This window comes from Eleginops maclovinus, chromosome 15 (genome assembly GCF_036324505.1).
Source record: "Eleginops maclovinus isolate JMC-PN-2008 ecotype Puerto Natales chromosome 15, JC_Emac_rtc_rv5, whole genome shotgun sequence".
Lineage (NCBI taxonomy): Eukaryota > Metazoa > Chordata > Actinopteri > Perciformes > Eleginopidae > Eleginops > Eleginops maclovinus.
The window spans coordinates 7,287,355-7,312,384 of record NC_086363.1 but is presented as its reverse complement, the minus strand read 5'-3'; the positions used below and the strand labels follow the sequence as shown (position 1 = coordinate 7,312,384).

The window sequence follows — 25,030 nt, the reverse complement described above, 5'->3', positions numbered from 1 at the left end:
CATTAACCCTGATCTTTCCCTGATCCTTACCAAATGCTTACGTTTTCATTACCTGAGTCAAAGTTCATCGTCAAAACAACAAATTGAGGGAAGTATGGTGTTAATCCTGACCGTAAAACTTTGCCCAGGAACACTGAAACTGTTCCTGTTTTCCATTAAGCGCACTTAAACGATTTATGTTGCTTTCCCCATTGAATTTCCCAGAACCCCCTTCCTTATATCCTTACACAAGTACATTTGCCAGCATGAAATCCTCGTCTCGTCTTCTGTCTTGCTGCTTTTCAGTCTTGTGATGATCTTTCCTGTTGGTATATTTAAACACATTTTATAGTTTCATCATTTAAAGACCCATTGACTGTACCACACTCAGTCCATTATAAGCATAGGAGACTGCTGCTGCTGTTGGATACATACGTCATGGTGAGAGCAAATAAATAAGCAGTGTTTAGGGACGCTGGGGGGAAGAGGTGGCTCTGGAAGTTTGTTAATCATGTCCAGCAGGATGAAGTTTGTATACCCATGGGTTTATGTGTATATGCATATGAGTGTGAGTTTGTGTGTATAGGTGTTAGATAAGCAATCTCAGGGAAGAGGAGAGGGCCGGGCCGGCAGGGTGTTTGTGTCTCTGGTTTTAATGACTTCAGCTGCTCCAGTCTCTGTCTGTTAGAGGAGGAAGGTGGTTAACAACTCTGCCATTCAAATTGAGGATGATGATATTGATGGAAACCATAAGAAATGTGGTGATGTGGTCATCTTAAGCCTCTAGATTCCTTACCGGAAGATTTTAGTCGACCACGTATAAACATGTGGATTTGTTTTAGTGTTTTACTGCTGATGACAAACTGAAAAAGGTCATTATAATTACACAAGCAAAAGGAATGATTGCGTAATTGTAATGCCGCATGCACCTGGATGGTCAATGTGTATGCACATGATTAAATCTGCACAGCTTGTTACATCAAGTGTCAGTGTTGCATCTACTGGCTTGAAAAACACAGAGGAATGTCTTCCGTCAAGCAAATCTTGAAAAAAAAAAAAATCCCATTCTTAATATACTCCTCCTTTATCCTGTTTTTCTACTTCTTCCATCACCCTCGTCCCGATTTCATTGGTTGTCGTTTGATCAGTCTGATAGCAAAGTGTGAAACGCATGCTGGGTTTACTACCCTAGTGAAAAGGGCAGGACCCTCTTTGGTGTGAAGTCAAAGAGCAAAACCAATGCTGGGGTTAAATCCAGGGAACCATGTGAGTAAGCCCCCTCAGCTGACACCCCCTACCCACTCAGTGAATGCGTGTACAGTGTGTCTGTGTATGTTAACATGTTCAGCAAGTATTCCAGGAATCCAGCACCTCACTCAGTTCAACAGCCATCAGGAGCCACTCATTAATGCTGTCAATACACACTACCGGGACTTCTCACACTTGTTCTACTGTTAAACATGCTATTATTGAATTCAAATCTACTACTAATAGCCAGTCAACTACTTTATAAGCATAATCATTTGCTAAAACGTTGCCTTTTAGTGTACTTTGAACAGTTTGCTCAAAGTACACTAAGTGGTTATGATCAATACTTATTTTAATGCATTTTAGTGCAGAACCTGCAGAGCATTATCCAATTCCAATCAGCTCCACATAGCTTCTCTAAGCTCATAGGATTGGTCTGTCCATAAATTCTTACTTCATCAACCTCATTGTCTGTTGCGCGTTGATTCAAATATTACATATATGTAAAATCCTTTTTTTCCAACTGAGATCAGCCCAGTGGGAAAATCACAAACCAAAAACACGAAAATAATGAACCAAAAACTGCACCAACCGAAAGATTTTCGTCATGTCGGATCCCATCACAGGTAGCTTTGTCTGTGAGCCAACAGAATGATAGATCTTCAAATATTTTAGATCCATCAAATATTTGCTCTGAACCAAAACTGCAAGCTAGTGCATGTTTTTTCAAATTCATACACTGAATCTTAGATTTCACTCGGCCCTTACTGCTGCACTTGAAACAACTTTGAATGAGTGCAGTACTTGAGTAGTTTAAAAGGTAATCCAACTCCGACTCAAATGCAACCGCTTAGGTTTTTAAGGCAAAATATCTCTTTGCTCTTTCTCTGCCCCACAGTCTGATTAGCGAGAAAGTAGGTTAATCCAAAACGTGACTAGCAGCAAGACTAATGTATTGTAAGCAGAGGAATGCAATGTATTTAAGGAATGCATTTTTTTTTTGACACAAATCAGAAAGGCTTAGCAGTGAGGACTGGCATCTGTGCAGCAGTGGTTGCTCCAAGCCTTTCTTTGACATGTCCATTCTCTAGTGGTGTTTTCCTTTTTGGTGTCCATGTCAAGTTTTTGCTCCCTTTTCGTGTTTGAGGTCTCATTTCACGTTTGAACACCTCACCTCTAAACCTGTTTTATTCAGCAATCATAGATTCAGCTACAGTTCAGGTCTGAAGAGGTGACTGCAGAGGAGTTTTTTTCACATACGATTTAGAACCATTGGTTGCTTTATCCAAATGCCATAGCTCTCCAGGCCTCTGTGGTCTGTGGGGAAAGTAATTGCTACAGCGCCTTAAGCCACCCGCTCTACCCCGGCCTTTGGACCTCTGCTGCCACATCCTGCGAGCAGTGGCTTTGCTTTTTAAAGATATCTCTCTGCTATTTTCTCATGAGCAGTCTTCTTTGTTTCTATTATCCAATATCTTCTCATCAGGTGTCTTTTTTGATTCAGCACGTATTTATCTTCCATTTCCCTTAGCCGTCACTCATCTTCTTCCTTTTGCCGCCCTTTTCATCTCAACCAGCCTCCTCTAGAGTGTTGCCAGAGCGCGGCCAGCGTCTTTGAGGGAAACCTCCGCTCTTTCAAGTAATCACCACTTAAAGGGAATTCCTTCCCCAGCAGCAGGCCTGCAGCTCTGCATCTTTGAACATTTGATGGTTTGATGTCTATAATTTGCCTAAAATAACACCAATAAAGTCACAAAGCTGTAAATGCCTAAATACCTAATGCATCAAGATGAAACACTTAAAGCAGCCTTTGATTTTGTAGCTTTTTAAGAACTTCTTGTTTGGTGCGTTTTGATGTGTGTTTGATATATCTTTACAAAAGATATTTTTACATCATCTATTTAAACTCTTATTCAATACAGGCTGTTAATTAGTTTTGAAATACAATGTAAACAAGCACATTTGAGCCATTTACTGTAGCTTAGCCATAATCGTTTTATATCCTTCTTTATAAATCATTGTTGCCCAACGCAAGAGGCTTTACAAACAGTTAAATGAGTAAGCAGTTTGATAATAAGCAGAAATAAGCCCTCATTATTATCACACCTCACTAATGCTTCATGCTGCAGTGCATTGTTCATTCTACAAGCTCGGCCAATAGGAGGAGGTGGCATCTTTCAAAAGGAGGGGAAAGCCCTGAGTAACCAAGACCCTCCACCTGAACTTCCTCTCAAGTCTACGCCTCCCCTCTGCTCTTTCTCATATTGCTCCTTCCCTCTGTTTATGTCAGAAATACCTGTTTCACTCATTCTTGGCAGATATTGAACACCTCACCTTATAATGGACCACAAGGAAAGTTAGTAAGAGATTCATCCCATTGTGACATGCAATGAGAGACAGGTACGATTGTAGTGGGAGCTCCAGCTGGATGAGAACATTGTACAAAGATGTAATAAAGCACCTTTTTACCCACACTTTGCTGTACATGTGGCTTGGTACCTGCACTGCACCAGGCTGCTTCTAATCAGTGATTCCCAGGGAGGAAAGACTTCTACCTCTTTCTGCGTCATGTTGACACAACACAGTGGACCATCACTAAACTCCATCAAACCTGACCCCCATCGCAGGGTCACACTCTAGGGTCCTCACATGACCACAATAAGAAGCTAACGATCACCTCTAGCTTTTTACCTTTCTAGCTTTACCATTGGCTGACGGATTGCAGGTGAAATTAGAAAGCCCAGACTAGCCTATAATAGCAGTCACATCATATGAAAAGATCCCATCTGTGTGTGGATGATGGATACTAAAGGCAGGTGCCATCTTCTGTCTCTGTGTTTATAATAAATCCCTATGCTGCTTGTGCGGAGATTAAATGGACCTTTCTCGCCTTTCAATCCAGTTCACGACGAGAGCAACCTGTTTGTACACGAACAGCAACGCGACCGCAACCTCCTGTCTTTTAATGGCCGAATAAACAAACCAGCAGACATAATAACGTGGCGCTTTTGTCAAGGGAAAGGGCAGAGAGCTAGTTAAGGAAGGAGTCTGGTCCCACATGAAAAGGGACAGGGAGGAACAGAGACGCCTGGGTGTTCCTCCGGCATTGTTCGGCCTTCTGCCTCTGAGGGACACCTGTCATTGGCTGGACGGTTTACACAGGTGCCTTAACCCCGCCTGATTTGTTGGCCTTGAAAGGAGGCTTCAATCAACAGGTAGCACGAATGGAACAATGGTGACGATCCTGAAGAAGACCGAGAGAAAAGCGAGAGGGTTGGAGGGCGGAAAGAGAGACGTGGATTCTTTAGAAAGCACCTGAGGGTGTGTGTGAGATAATCTGTTTTCCTTTACCCACAATCCCCACTTTTTACGGAGGAGGAAGGTGTGTTGGTGTGTTTTTCTTTTTTTCTTAAGAAACTCCTCCTCCAAGTGGCCTGTGCAAATTCAATCATCCATCTGCAGTTCTCTCCGTTTCACCCTCTTCATAACCTTGCAGTTTCCATGGTTACACCGCTGTACCCGGGGCTCGGTATAACTTGAGGGCCGCGAAAACTCGTGGTCTCTCATGGCACTGGCACTGTGCCAAGACCCAGCTTTAATAATGTGATACTGTTATACCAGCACACCACACACCCTGGCCTCAAGAGCCAGGCAGTGAGGCTTGTTCCTACCACGTTGTTTTTGTTGACGTTTTCCATGCGTGTGTGTGTGTGGTCCCGCTGCCAGGGGGAATGCCAAGTTGCCTCTCACCCTGTGTGGAATGTGGCATGCAAAGGAGACCTGTGTGTGAGCAGGAAAGTAGACATGGGCAATATGCAGATATTATATCACAGCCTATTGCTGCTTTTCATTTTGTGTGATTTATAATGCAGTATGATGCATATGACACTTTGAATTGACCCCAAAAAAATGGTCCTGCCTCTGTTTTACTCGATAAGCCAACTGAATGGTTGACCTTAATTGACTCAAATTTAGAAGATGTGTTTTTTCTCATGCTGAATGACTATTTCAAGGACTTTTATGCGCCTTTTAAAGCACATCCTTGGTAACGCAAGATTTAAAGTGGTACTTTTGATGCTCATGATTCTTTGTGGGGAAACTCAGTTCTAAAAAAACAAAACAAAATCAGGGTTTTACAGTTTTGTTGTTAAAGTCAAATCATCAATTAGGTCAACCATATCACATAAGTGTAAGTCGACTTTCTTTAAGCAAGCCAGGCCTTAATGTAGCTAGTGTTGATGGCAAATATTTGAGCTGTAATGCTGTTACAGCTGCTGTTTTCAGATCACATCCTGAACATTTGATATGGGGTATGCAAATAAACTTCAAAATAAGATTGTACGTGCACCTGCTCCATTTTCTCAACCCAGCCACAGGTGGAAACCTGTTAATGTGAGCAAAGGGGCTTTAATAACCAACTCTATTTAGAGAGGCTGACCTTTCCAAGCCTGAGCATATCTCTTGTTTCCCTTCCTCCTTTTAACTGTGGCCATGGTGATAAGGGGACAATGTGTGTGTTTTGTGTTTATCGACGTGTGTACGTGCATTTGTGCTTACGTGTGTGTTACAGAACTTTACTTCCTTTTTGCTTCCAAACACTAAGCAAATACAGGTAATTGAATCACAGTGTGTCCACTTACAGAGTGTGTGTGAGACTGTGTGTGTTGACTTCCCTGTAAATGTGTTTGCAGAGCACTTAAGGAAGCTTGAGCTCACGTTGGAAGTTGATTTTAGGTTTTATGTCTTTCTAATTCAGACAAGGAAGAGACTGAGACATATAGCAACATTGTGTTTCTCCTCTGCTGCAGCCAGCACATAAACGGTCCAGATAAGTCCAGAAAGACATTAAATGACAGTGGCCGGGGGATCAGCTCTCCTTTATCTGTGCTTTCCTTCTCACAGGCTGGAATGTTAATGGTGGCTTTGTGATGGCTTCAGTTCTCCTGTGTGACTGACGGGTGACTGGCAGCTCTCAAAGACTCTCAATGGGAAAGTAGACTTCAGTGTTTTAAAAGAATGATAGCTTTAATTTGATTTGGAGCAGCCTCTGAGGTTAAATGAAAGTTCACACGGTTCTTGTTCCATTAAACGGTTTATGTAATGTTTTCTGTTTACAGGCTTGATTCCAGCCGGTTGTGTGGTGAAAGTAAACACAGTCCTTGGCAAGCAAATAACATGCAAATAGAAATTGAGCCTGAAGAGGTGCACATAAAAAGAACCACACACAATTGTTCTTTGTTATCACTCAGCCTGATAGCGTTTTGCAGTGTTAGCGATGACTCAGAAAATGCACTCAGAACTTTGTTGCAAACCTGTAGAAAGAATCCATAGGCAGTTATGTATTCACTATACTGTATCCTCTATGAAAAAGTGTAATAATGTCAGGCTTTAAAAATCATCCTTGGCAGGTATTTTTTAATATTGAACAGATAAGAGTATGTTCTACAGCCATGACTGGAGGGCTGACACTAACAGCTAAATAAGCTGAAGCTTTACCCTCTCTGTGTTATTGCGGTGTTCTAGCCCCAGAGGCGCCTTTTTAGATGATCTGTCAGGACTTGCTGATATGCAGCACAACCACATGTCCAAGGAAACACTCCATTATTAAACAAAAAGATCATAGGAGACTGTAGTATGCTACCAACCTTCTCTGCAAAGGATACTGTTCTTAAATCAGGGTTAAAGTGGTCAATGGGAATCCAAAATCGTGTTAGCAGATTGGTATTTTCCTCCTCATTGGTTCCAGTGCTGTGGAATTAAATGATACAGCCTAATGCTACTTATTAAGAAATGTTCAATGTCTGCATTCTCTAGACTACCTGTCCAAAGTGTTGAGGAACTACAGCGAGGAGGCCTGTGACGGAGACTTTCTGTCTGTTCGCTGCCCGCCCCGCACAACCATCACCGTCCAATCAGCTTTCTACGGGAGGAAAGGATCCTCTGACCCCAAACAGTGCCCTCAGAGCTACCAGGCCCTCTTTAGTTCTTATAGCCCCCGGGAGGATGACCGATATTGTTCTGTCTCCACAGCACTACAGGTAATAACTGAACCCACACTTTCCTGACAGTGTTTTGTATCAGAAATGGACCATTTTCTTATAGTAAAGATTACTTTTCCTCTTTTTTAAATGACTAGTAGGCTAAATGAATCCTGTACAGGTTTCTGAATTCCTCTCCAGTATCTTCAATGTGTTCCTGATTTGGATCTTTGCATTTTTTCAGCTTTCTTCTCTTGAGTCAGTCTACTTTTCACACACACACATTCTCATTTTTGCACAGTGGATCCTCCTGGGAAAAAGTGTCCTGTAAAATGTTCAAATGTGCCAAGGGTTTTATTTTGGAGGACCAGAGTGATTATGCAATGCTTTGTGAGGATGTTTTCCGGCAAATGACACTCTCTAAAGAGGAAGCATGCTTGTTCCCATGTGACAAAGCAATTTCATGGGGTCCTTGCCTTTGCATCCTCTCCTAAATTGGGATGCAACTGAACTGAACCCTTGCTTTGCAGCATCAATACAAACATACACCAGCACATCCTGTTCAGCATTCACCAGGTTGTTTGGTTTATTCTTACTCCCAATGCCTCCTCACGTCGAACACCCTCCGATTCTATAATAGCCATGAATGCACAGACACAGAGAGTGCATTGTGCCAAAGTGAGAGGATGACTGACTGCTGCGCCACCCCCATTAGCACAACATGGAAAAATCCCATTGTGCCACCTGATAATGACCCCGGGTCTGTGGCTACTACATGAACGTCTAAATATAAAAATGCTTTCTTCAGGGGTATTAATGATTAATATTTGTTTGTCTGATTATGTTGTATTCATCATTTTATCAAATAATTTTCCATGAATAAAAAAATAGAGGACATTTTAAGAAAGTTGTTTTGTTGGTATTTGATTAACAACTGTATGAAATATATAATAAAACCAAAGATCTTTATATTTTAGGAGCTCAAACTAGAAAAATTAACCAACAATTTGTTAGTATCTCTCAATACTTTATGATGTCTCTACTTTCTTTGGAACCGGGAACACATTGTTCATTCTCTCGATGTAAATCTTTCAAAACATTTTAAATGTATATTTTTTATTCTTTTATATTTCTTACATTTAAAATGTTGAAATTATGACTTTATCTACAGGAAATTACTAATTTTGATATCAATAACTCATCCTTTGTTACCTTGAATTAATCAAGAAATAATGGCATGTATTCACTTTTATACATCAACAAATGGAAATATTAAGAAAATTCTTAATTAATTAGACTAAACTGCTCCACATTCCCTTGGTACTTGTCCTTCTGATTGAACAAATCTGTGTTTTAATTGTAAGGTTTTTGCTAAAATGCATCTGTTGTGAGGTACTACGTGTACGACTGGATACAGCTAACTGGATTATACTGCAGGTGTGGTTTGAAATACAAATGTTCATTTTGTGGGGGAAGTATTTGTTTGAAGTATATTCCCTAAACAGCTGGAGACAGTAATGTTTAGGGTGCTCAAACATGCGTAAATACTTTGATTTGGTGCTGTAGAGAGTATTGAGCAGGTGTTTATGGGACCACAGCAGCTGTGTTTATTGTAATGTGGGGAACACACACACACATCCCTTATTTCTCCCTCTGCATTCCATGAGCTAATGTACAAAATGCTTCTCCTTTCATGTTAAATTTCGGGAGGGCTCTGAACAAAATCCATTGAGTCATTCCTCCAGCGAGTGGGATTTCAGTACCGGAGAGGTATTGTGTTGGAATGTGCTCACCTGGGATACAGCCGGCTAAAGATGATGAAACTGGAGAAGCGAGAGCATGCCAGGAAATGAGTGGAGTGCAGCTTTCTCTTTACCTGCTCCTCTCCTGCATATTCCCATGGCCATAAGCAAGCCTGTTTGAAGTGGTTTTAGGTTTGCCTGCTGCTGGTCTTACCATCGTTGGCTTATTGTTCTCCCTCTAACCCTCTCTTTGGTCTTCCCCCGCTCTCTGTCACTCTTTCCCTCTTTAGAAAATGCTGGACGAGTGCCAAGACAGAAGGAGCTGTCAAGTCCTTGTCAACAGCCGCGTGTTCGGGACGGACCAGTGTCCCGGCAGCAGCAAATACCTCATTGTCTGGTACAAATGCAGACCTAGTAAGTCCCTCACCGCCTCCCATCTTGACACTGACTCACACTGCTGACCCTCTCTGTGCGTTTCTCTTTTTTTCACACACTTTCCATCAAAAATACACCACGGGTTGGGTCACTTCTTCTGCTTTAGAGACAAACTGAATAACAACATTTACAGTCAGTGGAAATCCAGTTCCAGTTGTGTTTCAGAGCAAACTGTCTAACTGAATGACCGTAATTCTGCCCTGTAGCAGTTTATAAAATGGAAACTAGTTTAGTAGTAGAGCTCATTGCATTTTTTATTAACATCCTAAATTCAACCAATAACCTTTACGTGAATGAGCGATATCCTCTGTAAAAAAAAAATCAAGATGTATATGTACTGTAGGTACTAATAGGCTATTGAAAAAGAATCAGGTGCTGATATATCCCCAGTATAAAGTATCAATGCATGTTGTGGGACAATGTGCAACTATAGTAGATTTTTAAGCCCAGCCAATATGCCATTCATTGATTTGGGTATCTTGGTATTTGATGATAATAAATAACAGAAATATTAAGCTTTGACAGCAGTATTTTCTTTATTTGCCAAGTGATTTTAGTTTACTTTTCATTCAACCGATTTCTCCAATCAACACACTTTTAAGTTTACTTGAATTAAGCATCAAAGTATTGATGTGATCTTCCCTGCTGCTGCCATCTTCCCTTATTTATTTAAAAGAACAAAATCCTTGCATACCTCTCCCTTTATCCCTCTTCTTCCCTCTCTGTGTGAGCCAGGAAGCTAAGAGTATCACTCCAGAGGGGAGCCACAACAGTGCAGTAATCCCACCCAGATTCTAGTCTCCATTCATGGCTCAGTGCTGTGGTGAACTGTGCAGCAGTTCACACTAGAGTGACCAGAAGTGGGCATTACTCCACTGATCCCCCGGCCTTCCCCACTTTTTCTTTCTCCACCGGACCCCGGGGCCAATCAACAGCTCTTTGTTCACTGTCACTTAACCAATGACTTCTCATGGGAAGAGAGAAAGGCAGCATGGGGTGTTAGTGAGGTGCAACGGGCAGGTGTCACTGCCTCTGAAAGGAGAGTTGGGTGGAGGATGGAGGAAGTGGAGGAGAAAGGGAGGCAATGAAAATGAACAAGAGCAAATCCATCACCAACAGATATAACAAACCTCTTTTATCCGCTCTCTTACTCTCTCTTATTCCTGCATTCCTGTTCCACTCCCCACATGGACGCAGTAGCTGCGCTGTTGTGTTTTTCTTTGCTGGCCAGTGGAGCTGCTCTGGCTGTCACAGGTCACTGTGGCTGGATGTGTATGAGGAATGCTTCTGCATGGCTCTACATGTCCACTGAGCAACTCCACCGCTGTCTGTGCCTGTTTATACATGATCAGGCTTTTTGTCAGTCCCCTGTTTCGTTAAACGCTGCACTACAGAGGTTGGATTAAATAAAAAAGATGGAAAACATTGAGAGGTATTTTGCAGATACTCTTTTCTTTCATAAAAGGCCACCAGCAAATGTATTTTGTATATAAAGTGTTTAGGGCTCAAATCAAATAGAAAACTAAATTGGGTTATTCATGAATTCAATTTAGCTTCTTTAACCATCATTCCAGATGTACAAGCTTCAAACCACAGTTCAAACCCGAGTTGTTTTCTGAAGCGATACAATTCCTTTTGCTAAAAACTGGTCTCTTTGTTTGGCTGTGTTATTATGTGTAACGCATCTGTATCCTCTGTCCTCAGACGAGTACAAGAGTAAGGTGGTCTGTGAGGAGGAGAGGATGAGGCTGAGCTGCAAACGGGGGATGCAGATCGCCATTTACTCCGCCATGTTTGGCCGAACTCAACAGGGCACCCTTGAGTGTCCCCCGCACCACAGGAGGGCCCCGTCAGTAGGTGAGGCACCTATAATATGTCACATTTGTAAATCAAACTGTGTAGTGTAGCTAACTGAATAAGCTAGCTACACTAATTGCTGAGTAACACAGGTAATCTTTAAATATGTTAAGCATATCTGACCTTATAACTAATTACATTTATGTTTAACAATGATGGTAACTGGGAACATTTGTATGTATTTTCACAAAGGTAACACACTAATACCTTGATGGGTATGGTATAGCTTTAGGCTACAGTAAACTCTTCACAAAGTATATTGCCTTTACTGTTTTCCTATCAGGTGCTGTTTTGACATTATTATTATTATTATTATTATTATTATTATTATTATTATTATTATTATTATTATTATTATTATTATTCCCTCTTTTCATAGCATTAGCCTTTAGGTCAGAGTGAGGTCAGGAGAGGAATGAGATTTCTTACTTGAAGACACAAGCCGGGAATGCAAATCGAGTCTGCCTGCGTTTGCGTGGTGTCAGCCTTGCTAATGTACTTATAAATCTTAATGATTCGGGAGAGTGGAACTTGAGTTCACTCTGGTTTGTTTCTTGTCTGAGCAAAACATACCGTGCGTTATTATGCATCCAGCAGATAAAAAATGAAATGTTTTAATCAATGAGTTGTACTCGTCAGGGCTCGTGTACCTCCAAACCACAAAGACAAATACAAACGCTGCCAGCCTCATAACTCCTTGCTTCATGAATTTCTTTAACTGGGGTGAATTTGTCTTGAGATGCTGTTGTAGTTTGACAGATTTTATAATTTCCTCTACAGCTTCTCAGCCTCAGGGACTCTTGAAAAAACACTTGCCCGCCACACCCGTCTAGATGTCAACGGTTTACAGTTTCCCACTGCGATTACTCATTGATAATTCCACTTTTACACACATATCACTATTTGGAATTTCTCCATTTTGCTATAAAAGCAAACTAAGATATATAAAACCATCACTTAAACTCATAGACACACACACATGCACACACACATTGCCAGGGGAAATACACTGGAATGTAGATCAGGTGTCTCTGTCATCCAAAGCGCGGAGTTTGTCCCACAGAAAAGGGACAGTATTGAGTTCCCGCTAAGTATGTGTTTGTGCGTGCGTGTGTGTGCGTGCATGTGTATGTGTGTGTGTGTGTGTGTGTGTGTGTGTGTGTGCGTGTATGATTACTTGGGATATCCAGATGTACCCTCGCCCTTGTTTAGGGGAATGCTAATGACTCTAAGCTTGGATCTATGACAAGTATTAGTATAACAGTAGCTACCATGGTGGCCCTGGCCTCTGCTGGGCGGCTCATTTATTTGGCTTCAGCCCGCGGCACCTTTTGTTTCGTTAATGTGTAGAGGGAAATGTTCACTGATGTTGTAAATAAGTAGCCCGAGCAGGTATCAGTTAACTGGTGTGTTTGTTTGTACTTGAAGAAAAGTGTATTTATAGTTGTGAAGGAAGTCTAAATGTCATTCTTCGGGATTCTCAATTCCAACAATGCACCGCGGACATGCCCTGAAGTGTGTGTGTGTGGTGTGGGTGTGGGTGTGGTGTGGTGTGGTGTGTGGGTGAGTGTGACAGGTGGTCAAAAGTCTGACACAGGCGTCGGTCACCGGGTAATCAGAGACAGATATACTGTAAAGAAAGGCATTGTGTGGATGTGTCTCTGTGTGTATTCTATATGAGCATTGAGGGCTGTTTTGAAGCAACCTCAGCCGGTCCTCAGCTCGCAGGTGGACCAGGAATGTGCAACAGCTAGGTGAGTAAGGGCTGGCCTGATATCTGGTTTCAGACTCGGGATTAAATACAATAGCTAGTTCTCCAAGCATTGATGGAAAATGGACTCTACTGTTACAGTTGTACAAAGTTCAGATTAAAGCAGAGGAGAAGTTCAGATCACTGTCAAGTCTCATGTTAACCTCAGACGCACACAAAGCCGTGTTGTTATCAACTCTACCCAGGAGCGTTTTTGTTTGTTTGTCTGTCTGTCATCAGGAATACAGAAAAACAACTGGCCCTATTTTCATGGTAGAAGGAAGTAGTGCAGAAGAACTTATATTTTGGAGTATATCTGCAGTATGTGGCAGATAAGTGCTTTGATTCACTTGTGGAAACTGTTGGCAGAAGTCTGAGTACTCCAAATGCCCGTCTATTACAGCATGTCTCTCTATCACACACACATGCATACACATTCACTCACCCACCAACACCTCCTCAGGCTGTTCCAGACAGTCTAGCGGTGCCCTGGTGGGATTTCCCCTTTCAGCCTCGTCTTTGATGTGGCTCCCGTGTCACCAGGATCAGGAAGCGAGGGTGTCCTGAGTGACAGCCCTGACACACACCGTTGATTATTTTATTATTTTCTTCCCTCTTTTTTTACCCGCCCGTCAAAGTTTGTGTGGTGCCTGGCATGTGTGAGTGTGTGTTTGTGGAACTGCCTGTCAGAATAATTTGGGGCTTGGCGGTTTCATTATGTGTAAGTTTGTTTTGAACTTATTTAGATTTGATGTCTCCTAAAATTAGTGTTTGATTGCGCCAAAAAGGTAAGTTATAGTAATCTTCCTAAACCGCAGCACTCTGGCAAACTCTCCACCGCCTGAGGTGGCAGCTGGCTCCACCTGCCCAGGTGGAATATGCTCAGTGTTAGAAAGACATTACAGTGAGTAGCAGGAAATCATTTAGAATTTTTATTTTCTGAAATCCCTTCAAGCATTCTCCTGACATCTTCAAGTTCTGATTCAGCCGCAGACTAGGGTTGCAAGTAAACAACAGCCACCTGCCAAATAGAGGCAGGCTTTTTGACATTATCTGAAAAGGAAATATCTTTTTGAGGAGGTTTTTATTCTGCAAATCATTTATAGTTTGTGAATTCTCTACAATAGAGAGCCACTATCTGGTTGCGATTTGAATCAAAAGCCCTTGAAAAGTATAACAGACAAAACAAGTGCATATGCAGGCATGTGCGCACAGAAGTAAGACCTCTTTGATGTCGTCTGCTGCTTGGTACTTGGGGTGGGGTGGGAGTGGTGGAGTTGGACAGGTCTTGGCGGTGATGGAGAATCCTCAAAGCAAAAGGGGCCTGCTTCAGCCCTCCTCTCTCATCTGCCCCATTACCATCACACACACCTCTTGACATCTAAATAGCCCCCCCATGCTTGGCATTCAGGGTCTCAGACCGCTTCTGTTCTTCTTCTTCTTTTTTTTAAGGCCACTGCGCTTTCACTTTTGGGTTTTCTTTTAGACACAGCAAATGTTTGAAACCGAGGCACGAGATGGCTGGTGTCTCGTGTGATCACAGCAGCTTTTAAAAGCCCAATAGCCACAGCTGCTGGTCAGATTTAACACTTGGCTTTAAGAAGTGTGTTCCAGTTGTTAGGGTGCAGTCCGCTTCACTGTAACCCTATCTGCATTGCTCTCTAACTTTGATGCAGAAGTAACAGGATGTTGGTTTTGTTTTCGACTAGATGAGATAACATACGGTTCTGTGTGTTTTCAACGTGTCTTATAGTCCAGCTAAAGTAGATGATGATTTCAGTCATTCAATTCTTGGATGCTGACTTTTTTCCTTAACTTATCTCGAACACCATACCTGAGGTTTGTATTCTGGCTACCAAGCACATCTGTGTTTTTCAGGATAACAGATTCATGCAAGGTTTAAGGCACTGCTGACTGGAATTCATGTGTGGTGTTTAAATATATGAAGCAACATGTTCTCAGTTATAACACAAGTGCCTCTGACTCGAAAAATAGCTCGCTATCAGCTTACAACACAACTAAAGATACTTTGTTGTGTGTGTGTGTGTGTGTGTGTGTGTGTGTGTGTGTGTGTGTGTGTGTGTGTGTGTGTGTGTGTGTGTGTGTGTGTGTGTGTGTGTGTGTGTGTGTGTGTGTGTGTGTGTGTGTGTGTGTGTGTGTGTGTGTGTGTGTGTGTGTGTGTGTGTGTGTGTGTGTGTGTGTGTGTGTGTGTGTGTGTGTGTGTGTGTGGATCATTAACGTCACTATGGACTGTAACAGTGGAATTAAATCCTGCTGGAGTAAATACAACTTTCATAGTAAATGTGTGTGTGGGAGAGCCGTCTCAAGTTCATTAATGGCATTCACAGAAATCACTGGAGTGTGCAGGTCTGTTCGCCCCATCACAACATGTTGGAGTAACTTTTCTCCCAAAGAAAGACTTTTAATCCCACAACAGTGACTTAAACCCACCTATCAAATGATACGTTTCTCAAGTGAGTCAGAGTAAAAAAAACGAAGGCTTTTTTGTCCGCCCATTGTCTCGGAAATTCCAGGAAAGGTGTGCGGGGGCGGAAAACCTGGAGGATTGTTATGGAGCGTCGCTGAGGGAATTTTCTGGGAAAGGTTGCCTGTGTGTTTATGTGTTTGTGGGTGTGTCGAGGGGTGGGTTGTGTGTCTGGATGTCTATGTGCTTAGTGGTGTTGGTTGTTGGTCACAAGACACAAGAGCTACTATTTGAAGATGTTATTGTCATGCTGTTGCCTTGTGAAATGATAACATAGTATAAGAATTATTCTGCGGAAACTGGAAACGAGCCAATTCTGAGGATGGTTTCACGCAAGATAGAGGTATAACGGATGACTGATGTGACAAACCGAGATGAGCAACCAAGTGGTGCTGCTGGTACGGGGCAGCATATCAACACACACACACACACACACACACACACACACACACACACACACACACACACACACACACACACAGATCATAACATGCAAGATGGATAAGAAGGAGGATTTCACAATCTAGAAGTGCTCCGATTTAGCAAGTGTCAGTAACTTTTGACAAGCTGTGGGTGATCAACCACGGGGCATTTTAAGAAAAGCAATGCCTCTTTATGCTGTGATCATATACAAAGGAAAATAAATGTGTGTTTGTCACGAAAGCTCCTCCCTTTCTGTCAGTCACTGCTTTTTTTGACTATGGACCTTCTCTTCTGAACCTCAGGCCGGTCCTTGTTGGGTGTATGGAGGCTAAAGGAAGCACAGACTCTGAGGTGCTTGGGGGTAAAGGTTAGGGGTGTGTGTGTGTGTGTGTGTGTGTGTGTGTGTGTGTGTGTGTGTACGTACTGTGTGTGTGTGTGTGTACTGTGTATGCTTGTCTGTCTGCATTAAAGTTGCTAATGAGAGCCAGAGGAGGTCAGACCCTGAGGAATGCTCTTTTAAACTGCAGAGAAATGTGTGTGTGCACATATAAGCACGGTTGGACAAAGAATAAGTGTGTGTGTGTGTGTGTGTGTGTGTGTGTGTGTGTGTGTGTGTGTGTGTGTGTGTGTGTGTGTGTGTGTGTGTGTGTGTGTGTGTGTGTGTGTGTGTGTGTGTGTGTGTGTGTGTGTGTGTGTGTGTGTGTGTGTGTGTGTGTCCTCCTCCTCTTGTCTCTAGAAGCCTTTATCTGTCCCAGAAACCCCCACCAGATCCTCCGCGGGCCCCCTGCTCAACTAATCACCCAGTCAGGGAATCAAAGCTGCAGCTAATGGGGGGGGGGGCTGTCTGTCAGAGGACTGCCTGTCAGAGAGGAAAGGTTTCAGCGTGGCACACCAGCTCAAACAAGCCCAGTATGAACGGAAAGAGAGAGGGAGATTAAAGCACATCAGGCAGATCAGCAGGTCATTGTGCTGATACACACATACACACAGAACTGAACAGAGTGGAAGTGATCGACACAAAGTTAACGGTGGGAAAATATAATAGATAATGAAGCTACATCGTATAAAGTCAAATATCTGACTATCTATTTTTTGGCGTGAAGCCGCTGTCTCACTGTTCATTTCTGTTGATTAGAAACGAGCAGTTATATATCTTAGTCGCTGCAGTGATTTCGATTATTTTTGTAATTTCTTTACAAAAATGCCAAACTTTCGTATTTCCTGTAAGTAATTTAAGTATTCTTTGTCCCGTATGACAATGAATTAAATGTATTGTTGTTTCATCAGGTGCAGTTTCTCTGACAAGAGTAGAGGATGCTCAGCTGAGTGGGATAATAACCCTGTACACCGAACGCTTCTTTGGTGCATGTTGTAAAATGCAGCTTATCCTGTCCATATAAGCAGCTCCACATGTTATTAAATGCAGCCCTCAAAGTTTCATATTGTTTTTCTTGAGTTAATCCCATAGATACATTTTAGCATTTAAGTCCTTTTATTCTCAAACTTGAATCCCCATATATTATTTTCTAATTATATTGATATCCACATTTGTTTATTTCATCTCTTACACAGTGGTTTTATTTCATATTCCTCTATGGTGGGAATGGATGCAGACACGTATTGGAAACATTTCTACTGCACTAAAGCCCTCTGAGGGGTGTGTCTGTGTGAGAGGTGTATGAAAGAACAGCTGCATTCAGTCCTTTGGAGACTTTCTGAGACGTGCAGAGGGGCACGCACAAGCACCAGGGAATAAAGTTCCCCGTCACATCCATCATAGTGCCAGCAGCATTACGGAAGTTTCCTCAAATCACTGACTTTTAAGTTCGATATCCGTGAATCCAACCGGTTGTGTTTAAAAGTGACATTTGGAACTGTCTAACCTTTGCCGTGTCTCTGACTGGTGATCCAGTTACACTCACTGGTTCCCACAGGATTCCCTACAAATTGCATCCTGGTTGGGAATTCCAGTGTGTCGGCTCCCAGCTGGGGAGTGTCCGGTTGCCCCTTCGAACCGCGTCCGAGTGGACAGACGTTGATTCAGGTTCACATTCTTGAGGAGCTTTGATCTGGTTTTGCCGGAAATAAAGCGTGGTGGTTTGATTATGATTGTTAGAAGTCAATGAATTCCCAATGTTGATACTGTGCATGACCACTGGCTTGCCCTCTTTCCTTTCCATTTGTCCTTTGACCTGTACCATAATTCATTCTGGCCCGTTGACGTGGATGAGGCAGCCCCTTAACCAGCCTGGTCTCTCTACCTGTCTGATCTCTGTCTTTCTCTTTGGAGCCCACCGGGAGAGAACAGTGTCCACTTTCAAAGGATCTCTCCTTGTGTTTTTTAGGGGTTAGATGGGCCGTGGGGAGTGAGAGGCATCCGTGTGGAACCGCGGAGCATCCACATTCCCACAGCACTCAGCAGGAGGTTCTCCCCAATTTATTAGCGCTCCTCACACCTCGGTTAGGGGTGTCAGAAAGTTCACAAGGTGGAATATAAAATACTTATTCCAGTAGTCGGTGTTTAAGTTTGAATTGTCCGAATAACACATTTGCTAATAATCATTTGGTGTCATGATCAAACACTTTTGCCTTACTCAAACAGCGTCAACAACTTCTGCTGGTTCCAGCTTCTACAAAATTCAGATTTCTGGTTATTTTTCCTAAATTTGATATGATGATGAAGTGAATTTCTTAAGTTTTGTCATGTATGTTGGACATAAGCAATTTAAGGACTTCACATTGGGCTCTTACATAAATCAATCAAGAAAAATGATAATAAGATGAACTGATAACGAGTAAAGTACTAGCACAGTGGTTCAGCATATCCTTTTCTGAAGTTCCATTATTAATGTGGGAGAGGAAGGAAGTGAGAGCGGAAAAAGGAAACAGAAGAGCCTCATCTGTCCAGACAGAGGATGAGAGCTGCAGAACAAAGGGGAGCTGGCAGGTGCTTTAGTGATGATGTATGAGAGACACATTCATTACTATGTCTGGTCTTCACACACACACACACACACACACACACACACACACACACACACACACACACACACACACACACACACACACACACACACACACACACACACACACACACACACACACACACACACACACACACACACACACACACACACATTTCTCTCTGTGTGTCTAATAAGGCAGTAGAGTGGAATTAGCACTGGATCAGTCTGGATGTCTTAAAATAATGCAACACTTCCTGCTCTCACTCTTCCCGTCAGACTGCCAGTCGTCGGTGGCTCTGCAAGTTCTGAACGCCCGCTGCCAGGGGAGGAAGAGCTGTCTGGTGCGAGCCTCCAGCAGAGACTTTGGAGACCCGTGTTACTCAGGCACCAGGAAGTACCTGAGCGTCATCTACACCTGTGGTGAGTCCCAAACACCTTTACTGAGGGATTACTTTTCCCACCACCAGGGGGCGATGTCCACTCACTGATCAGCTTGACTTCAGTCCTGTCTGTGATGTTATAGCTTTGTTTTTCAGAAGGACTTGCTCCAGAGGGAGCTCTGTTTTACGAGGTATATGTCTATGTATGAAGATGATACTATTAGGTGCAAACCTATAGATTTGTTTCTACCAGTGGACAATAAAGATTAGAATATGAACCCACTCCCTCTTTCATGGTACTCTTAGTAAAACATTGTGTTGTAGCTATTACTATTAATAATTTGGTGTAAGTGCGTTGGAATAAAATTCAAGGATTAGATTATTGAGAGGGAACCATAATCACTTTTAAAACAATGAACGATTTCTTGTTTTTAGCGAAGCACTTTATTTAATTAGAGGGAGCTTCAAAGTCTCTAAACTTATTTTCACCCTCCAAAATGTAGTGAAGAATAACAACTTTGGCGTCATGTCTTCTGATTTGACCTTTTGTCTGTGTGGTTTAGGGAGAATCATGGTCTTCCTTTTTATCTGTTCCCCACCCCTGGGCTAATCCTGACTTGCCAAGGCTATAATTCATTAACCACACTCACACTCTTGAAGACACAACACACACACACACACACACACACACACACACACACACACACACACACACACACACACACACACACACACACACACACACACATGCATACATGCTATCCAGACTCCAGCACCAGGAATTGATCAATCAGCACCGTGGCCTGGAGCATTTCATACCTACCAAAATTGCCAGCACAAAGATCCAGATCCAAACGAGGGCAAATGTTACGCCTGGCATCAAAATGTGATTTATGAGATCTGATTTTAAGGCTTGGATTTAGTAAGATATGCGTCTGTTCCGACTGGGCCTGAAAATCACTGATGTTACTTATGGGATTGTTAATTAATCAAATCCTGTGTGTGAATTGCATTTTCTGCTGTCTTTCTACAGCTCTTTTCAATGCTTGAATTTGCACATGGGCTGAATAAAATTTTGATCACACTTTATGGATTATTTATTGTCGTTCTGAAGATCCTCCACCCTGAGTCCACTGTCTCCAAATGCTGTATTTGTCAGATGTTTGTCGTCCATCCTTTATCTCAGTGCAGACAACAGCACACAGACTGCTCAGCTGTGTTTAAGGAGTCGTTTGGCTCTGCCTGACCTCCATTATCCGTCACTGATAACGCAACGTACTCTCCCGACAGCTCTGGTGCCGAGTTGGGTTGGTAAATGTGTGAGGTATGTGGGATGGTGTAAATGTTCAACATGGTGCTGTGAGGGCTAAAGACATGGGCTTTCTGCGCTGCGGTGAGAGTGGAGAGGGCTGAACGTGAGTAAATCAGTCTGGTTGCTGTAGACATGAAGTCACTGGTAGCTCCAGGCTCCAGCAGAGGGGTAATTTTGGGGGATTCTCTTTCATTGGTGGTCGAGTTTGTGCAGGATTGACCCCATTTGTGTCGGAGAGGGGATGGACGAAGTCTGTCTGCACATGATTGGTTGCATTTGTGTGTGGAAATGTGTGCGTCTGCAATGTTTTGTTCCATTTTAAAAAGTAGTACCTACACAAAGTTACTGATAGCACAAGATTTATGGACTCATTCATGCTGTTTTTGAAAAAAATGTTCTAAAATACCTCTAAAGGAATGTTTGTTTGGGAATTTATATACAGCTAAATAGGTTAGCATTAACCACTCTGCCTGAAGGAGGTGTTAACCCACTTAAACATGTTACTGTCCCCGTTTAAGTGCTATTTCAAGGGCTTTTAGGGGCCCGCCAAAACTAGAACAACTTAAGAAACAGTGTTTAATGAGTGTATGTGTGTCTCGGTTGATGTTTGGGTTAGAGTACATGTTTAATTCACATTACTGACTTGCTATCTGTCTTGGCTTGCCTGTGATTTATAAAGCCATCAACCATTCGAGCTCCAGCTTCTTCCTCAAACAGCCCCAGGGGTGGACTCGCTCCTGAGCAATAACACAGCAGCAAATGGGCCGGAACCAGCCATCAGTCTCTCTGCAGATCACACACACTCCGCACAGTCGCCACAGTCAGGCTCCATTTACATTCTCCCCCCCTGGAGGAAGTCCCTATGGCTTGTTTGTTTGCCAAAAAAAGTACTTCAGGAATCCGATCACAGCTCTAAATATTGATTATTGAAGATGAAGGCTTGTAGCATTGAATTCTGTCCTTGCAAATTATTGATAGCCTTCATTTTAAAATATTTACTCTCGGTGCAACTGTTGGAGATTGATGAATGAGTCTGGCTCTTTCATCAAAAAGTAAGTTTCCGCTACGGCCCGTTTGAAGTTCCTTTCTTGTAATGCTGTGTTTGTTACTTTGTCAGGGTTTCCCTTTGAAGCTGCAGAATGAAAATGCATCCATCTGTATGTTAAGTCAAGTTCTGGCTGCATGACTAGTGTAAGCTTGTCTTGGTCCTATTTATACAGCTTGCTCAACCAGACCTCTGAGGCCCGTCCTGCAGCCCCACAGCATCATCCTTCCTCTGCATTGTCAGAGAAGAGACACAGCCTAAGGCGCATCCTGCTTCTGTTTGTACAATAGCATTAACTTTAAACTTCATTCCACATTGTGATTTATGGACATTCACGCTGATCAAATCAAGGAGAGTCTTTCTCTCCTTCCCCTTCTTCTGGCTGCGTCAGAGCGCAGTCCTTTTCCTCCCTGGAGAAGTATAAAAGCTTCAGACTTTATATCGTGGCCTCTCTCTTAAACTTCCCTCTCTGGCTCCCCCTCCAGAGTGTTCAGTGCGGTGTAATGGATCACCCTGAACGAGCCACACAGCCGCTTTTGAACCATGCAGAGCAGACTTTCAGTGGGGGGAAAAAAGGTTATGGAAAGCCTAATGAACAGGTCTAGTTTCTGAGGAGGAAATGGATTAATTGCGGCACTTAGCAACTGGTTAACATGGGGTCTGGTTTTTGAGGGGGTGGGGCTCACTGGATGAGGCAACTCAGGCATTTCCAACCCCGGGGTAGAAACCTCAAAATGACTAAACAAGTCTGAATGAAAGTATAATCAGTCCATTAATATCCTATGTGTTTTCTTCCACTATGACTTCCACTGCTATGGCTTTTTGACCGGATGCAAAAATTAATTCATGCAGCAGATTTTTTACTCTCTGACTGAACAATTATTTTATATCAGAAATAACAATTACATCAAGATTTTTAATGGTTCTAAGAATTAAATTGCTGACACTATATGTATTCCTGCAACTCCAGGGATGTTTTGTTTCAATGTAAGCCTTGTAAATAAGGCAAAATTATAATTGTACCTACTTGTGATATATAAGACTCATGACCTATGAGTCTGTTATTACAAACATTATATATATATTTATATATATTTTAGTGAAATATTCACTTTCAACACATTGAAGATGGCGACCATGCTACTAATTCTGGGCCTTTTGGTTTACTTAGTTTCAATATCCTCACAAAACCCAAAAAATGTCATGTTGATTTTACTTAAGTACATAAAACATAAATATTCTAATCCTATTACATTACAAGTGGTTGCCAAAAGTCACTTTTTAAAAAAAATATCGCAGGTAGGTTTTTTTCCTTTATTATCCAGCAAGACTTGCTGTGCAATTAAATGTCCATGTTATGCTTTCACCACTAGTAGACCGGATAGTGCAGGAGCTGCTAACGCTGCAGGGACTGACAGAGGTGTGGTCACTGGTGTTTTTAATGGACACAATCCGAGCGTTGGAGGCTCTGGAGCTCCATGTGGCTCAGGGGGAGGCTGATTTAGATGTCACACGGGAAGATCAAGGAAGATAAAGATGTAATTCACAAGCTTTAGGGTTACGATTATCTCAATTGGTTATGCAGGCATACACACGGACACATACACACATACACACATATACATGCACAAAGATACTTGAGGTGCACATGTGGCCGCTGCAAGCCACACACTCCTCCAGCTCCCCTGCACACAGTCATGTCAGCAGAGGAGACTGTGGGGAAGATGTTTATTTTGGCCCGATTATGTGGAACTGCAGTCCATGCAGGCAGAAACTGCTGCTGCTGTGGGCCCCGTCAGGCTCCTTTAAATCTAACCTTAAAGCTTCAGGACTGAAGGCAAAAATTCATTTGATTATACTGTGGATGGTGAAGCAAATTACCACATTTTATTCTATCTATCATGTAACACACATGCAGGTTTGCAAACAGAAAATGTCATTCAAATGTTGGAATATTCATACATAGTCAAGAAGTATATTCTGAAGTATATGAAACAGTTTTCCCTGTCTATCTTCAACTAATCTATAAGCCATGTCAATTATTCAGCTGTAAGATATTCAAGCTTTACCTTGTTAGTTTAAAAGTAATACATCATTCTTTGAGTATGTTCTCACCTGAGTGTACAGCCAGATGAGGTGCACAAAAAAGAGCCAAATTGAAGTTTATTAAGTAGACTGTCAATCATAGTAAAATGGACTTACTTAACCCTAAAATACGTTGGTGGTTACCTCAGACTCTCCTTCATCTCTTTCCCTAGTGGGTGTTTTATTAGAGTAAAATAAACCAAGAACCAGGGAAAGGTGTTTTCAAAAGCACTCTTTGACCCGAGTGTGATCCGTGATGTATCTGATATTGGAGAGTGGAGAGGCAAGCAGAAAGGAATGAAGTGGCCCCTCTGAACGGAGCCTCGTAACACCAACCTGACTCTGCAGAAAACCTGGAATAACAGCGGCAGCTGGCACTCTCAGGAACACCGCTGCGAGAAAGCACAGAGCATGTGACCTCAGCTGACCTGTGTGTGTCGGTGCGTTGTGTTAATTGTGTTAATGGTTGGTTTAGCCAATGCCCATAAAAGGCATACAGATAGATTGGTACAGTATAACATCATCCCTTAATCTGGCAGCCACGCAGGGTGTGGTCTCCTTGGAGCCGGACTAGAAACATGGAGGGAGTTTTTTTGGCGGGTACACACTGTTGCCATGGTGATCTGCTGACGCAAGGGGTTGTGGGGCCGTGCTTTGCCAGCATGTTCAGTCAGCTGATGTCTGGCCCGGCACCGGGTCCCTTCAATTCGCATTAGCTGGTCTCTGCACACAAGCAACATGTAGCACCACACACACATTGGAACAAACACATACTGTAAAAGTGGTTGAAAAATGTCGTTAAATCGTTATTAATTCAGCCGGTTTCTGTTCTTTAAACACATTTGGCTAAATGCAGTGTGGTCATACATTACAAATCTCGTTTAATACCCAGCCATGTGGTCACTGGCCCAGAGGGAAAGTATGTAAAATGATAAATCAGATTAAGACGCCTTTTAAACAAAATGGACAAGGTGTTTAATTCCCTTTTAAGTTCTCACAGCTTCCCTGACTTTTCCCCTTATTGCTCTTATCTTTTGCACTCACATTTTTGGCTTATGTAGGCTTGGTTTCTGCTGGCTAACTCCCCGTCAGTGTTCTCTTTTTCTGTGTCCACACCACCCCTCACAACCTGCAAACCCTCTGCCTTTCATCTCATCTGTCTTGCTTGTTTTCCTTCTGTATACTTTCTGTCCACTGTTTCCGACCGCGCAGACGGCGATAGCCTCAAGGCTGGAGCTGGAAGTAGAAATATAGGAAAATATGAGTTTTATCATTGGGAGTGATTTAGTTACCCAGATATTATTTCATAGTGCCTTTGAGCAATCTAATAAACTGCTAAAAGCTT

General features: G+C 42.5%; 1 protein-coding gene across 1 annotated transcript in view; it reads left to right on the top strand.

Annotated features, from left to right (window-relative positions):
* Positions 1-25,030, top strand: part of LOC134876941 (protein eva-1 homolog A) — a 66,140-nt gene that overhangs the window by 11,136 nt on the left and 29,974 nt on the right. The window contains exons 2-5 of the mRNA XM_063902216.1: positions 7,042-7,265; positions 9,238-9,361; positions 11,087-11,239; positions 19,140-19,283. Of these exons, the coding sequence (XP_063758286.1) occupies positions 7,042-7,265; positions 9,238-9,361; positions 11,087-11,239; positions 19,140-19,283 (645 nt within the window). The remainder of the gene's footprint in view (positions 1-7,041; positions 7,266-9,237; positions 9,362-11,086; positions 11,240-19,139; positions 19,284-25,030) is intronic.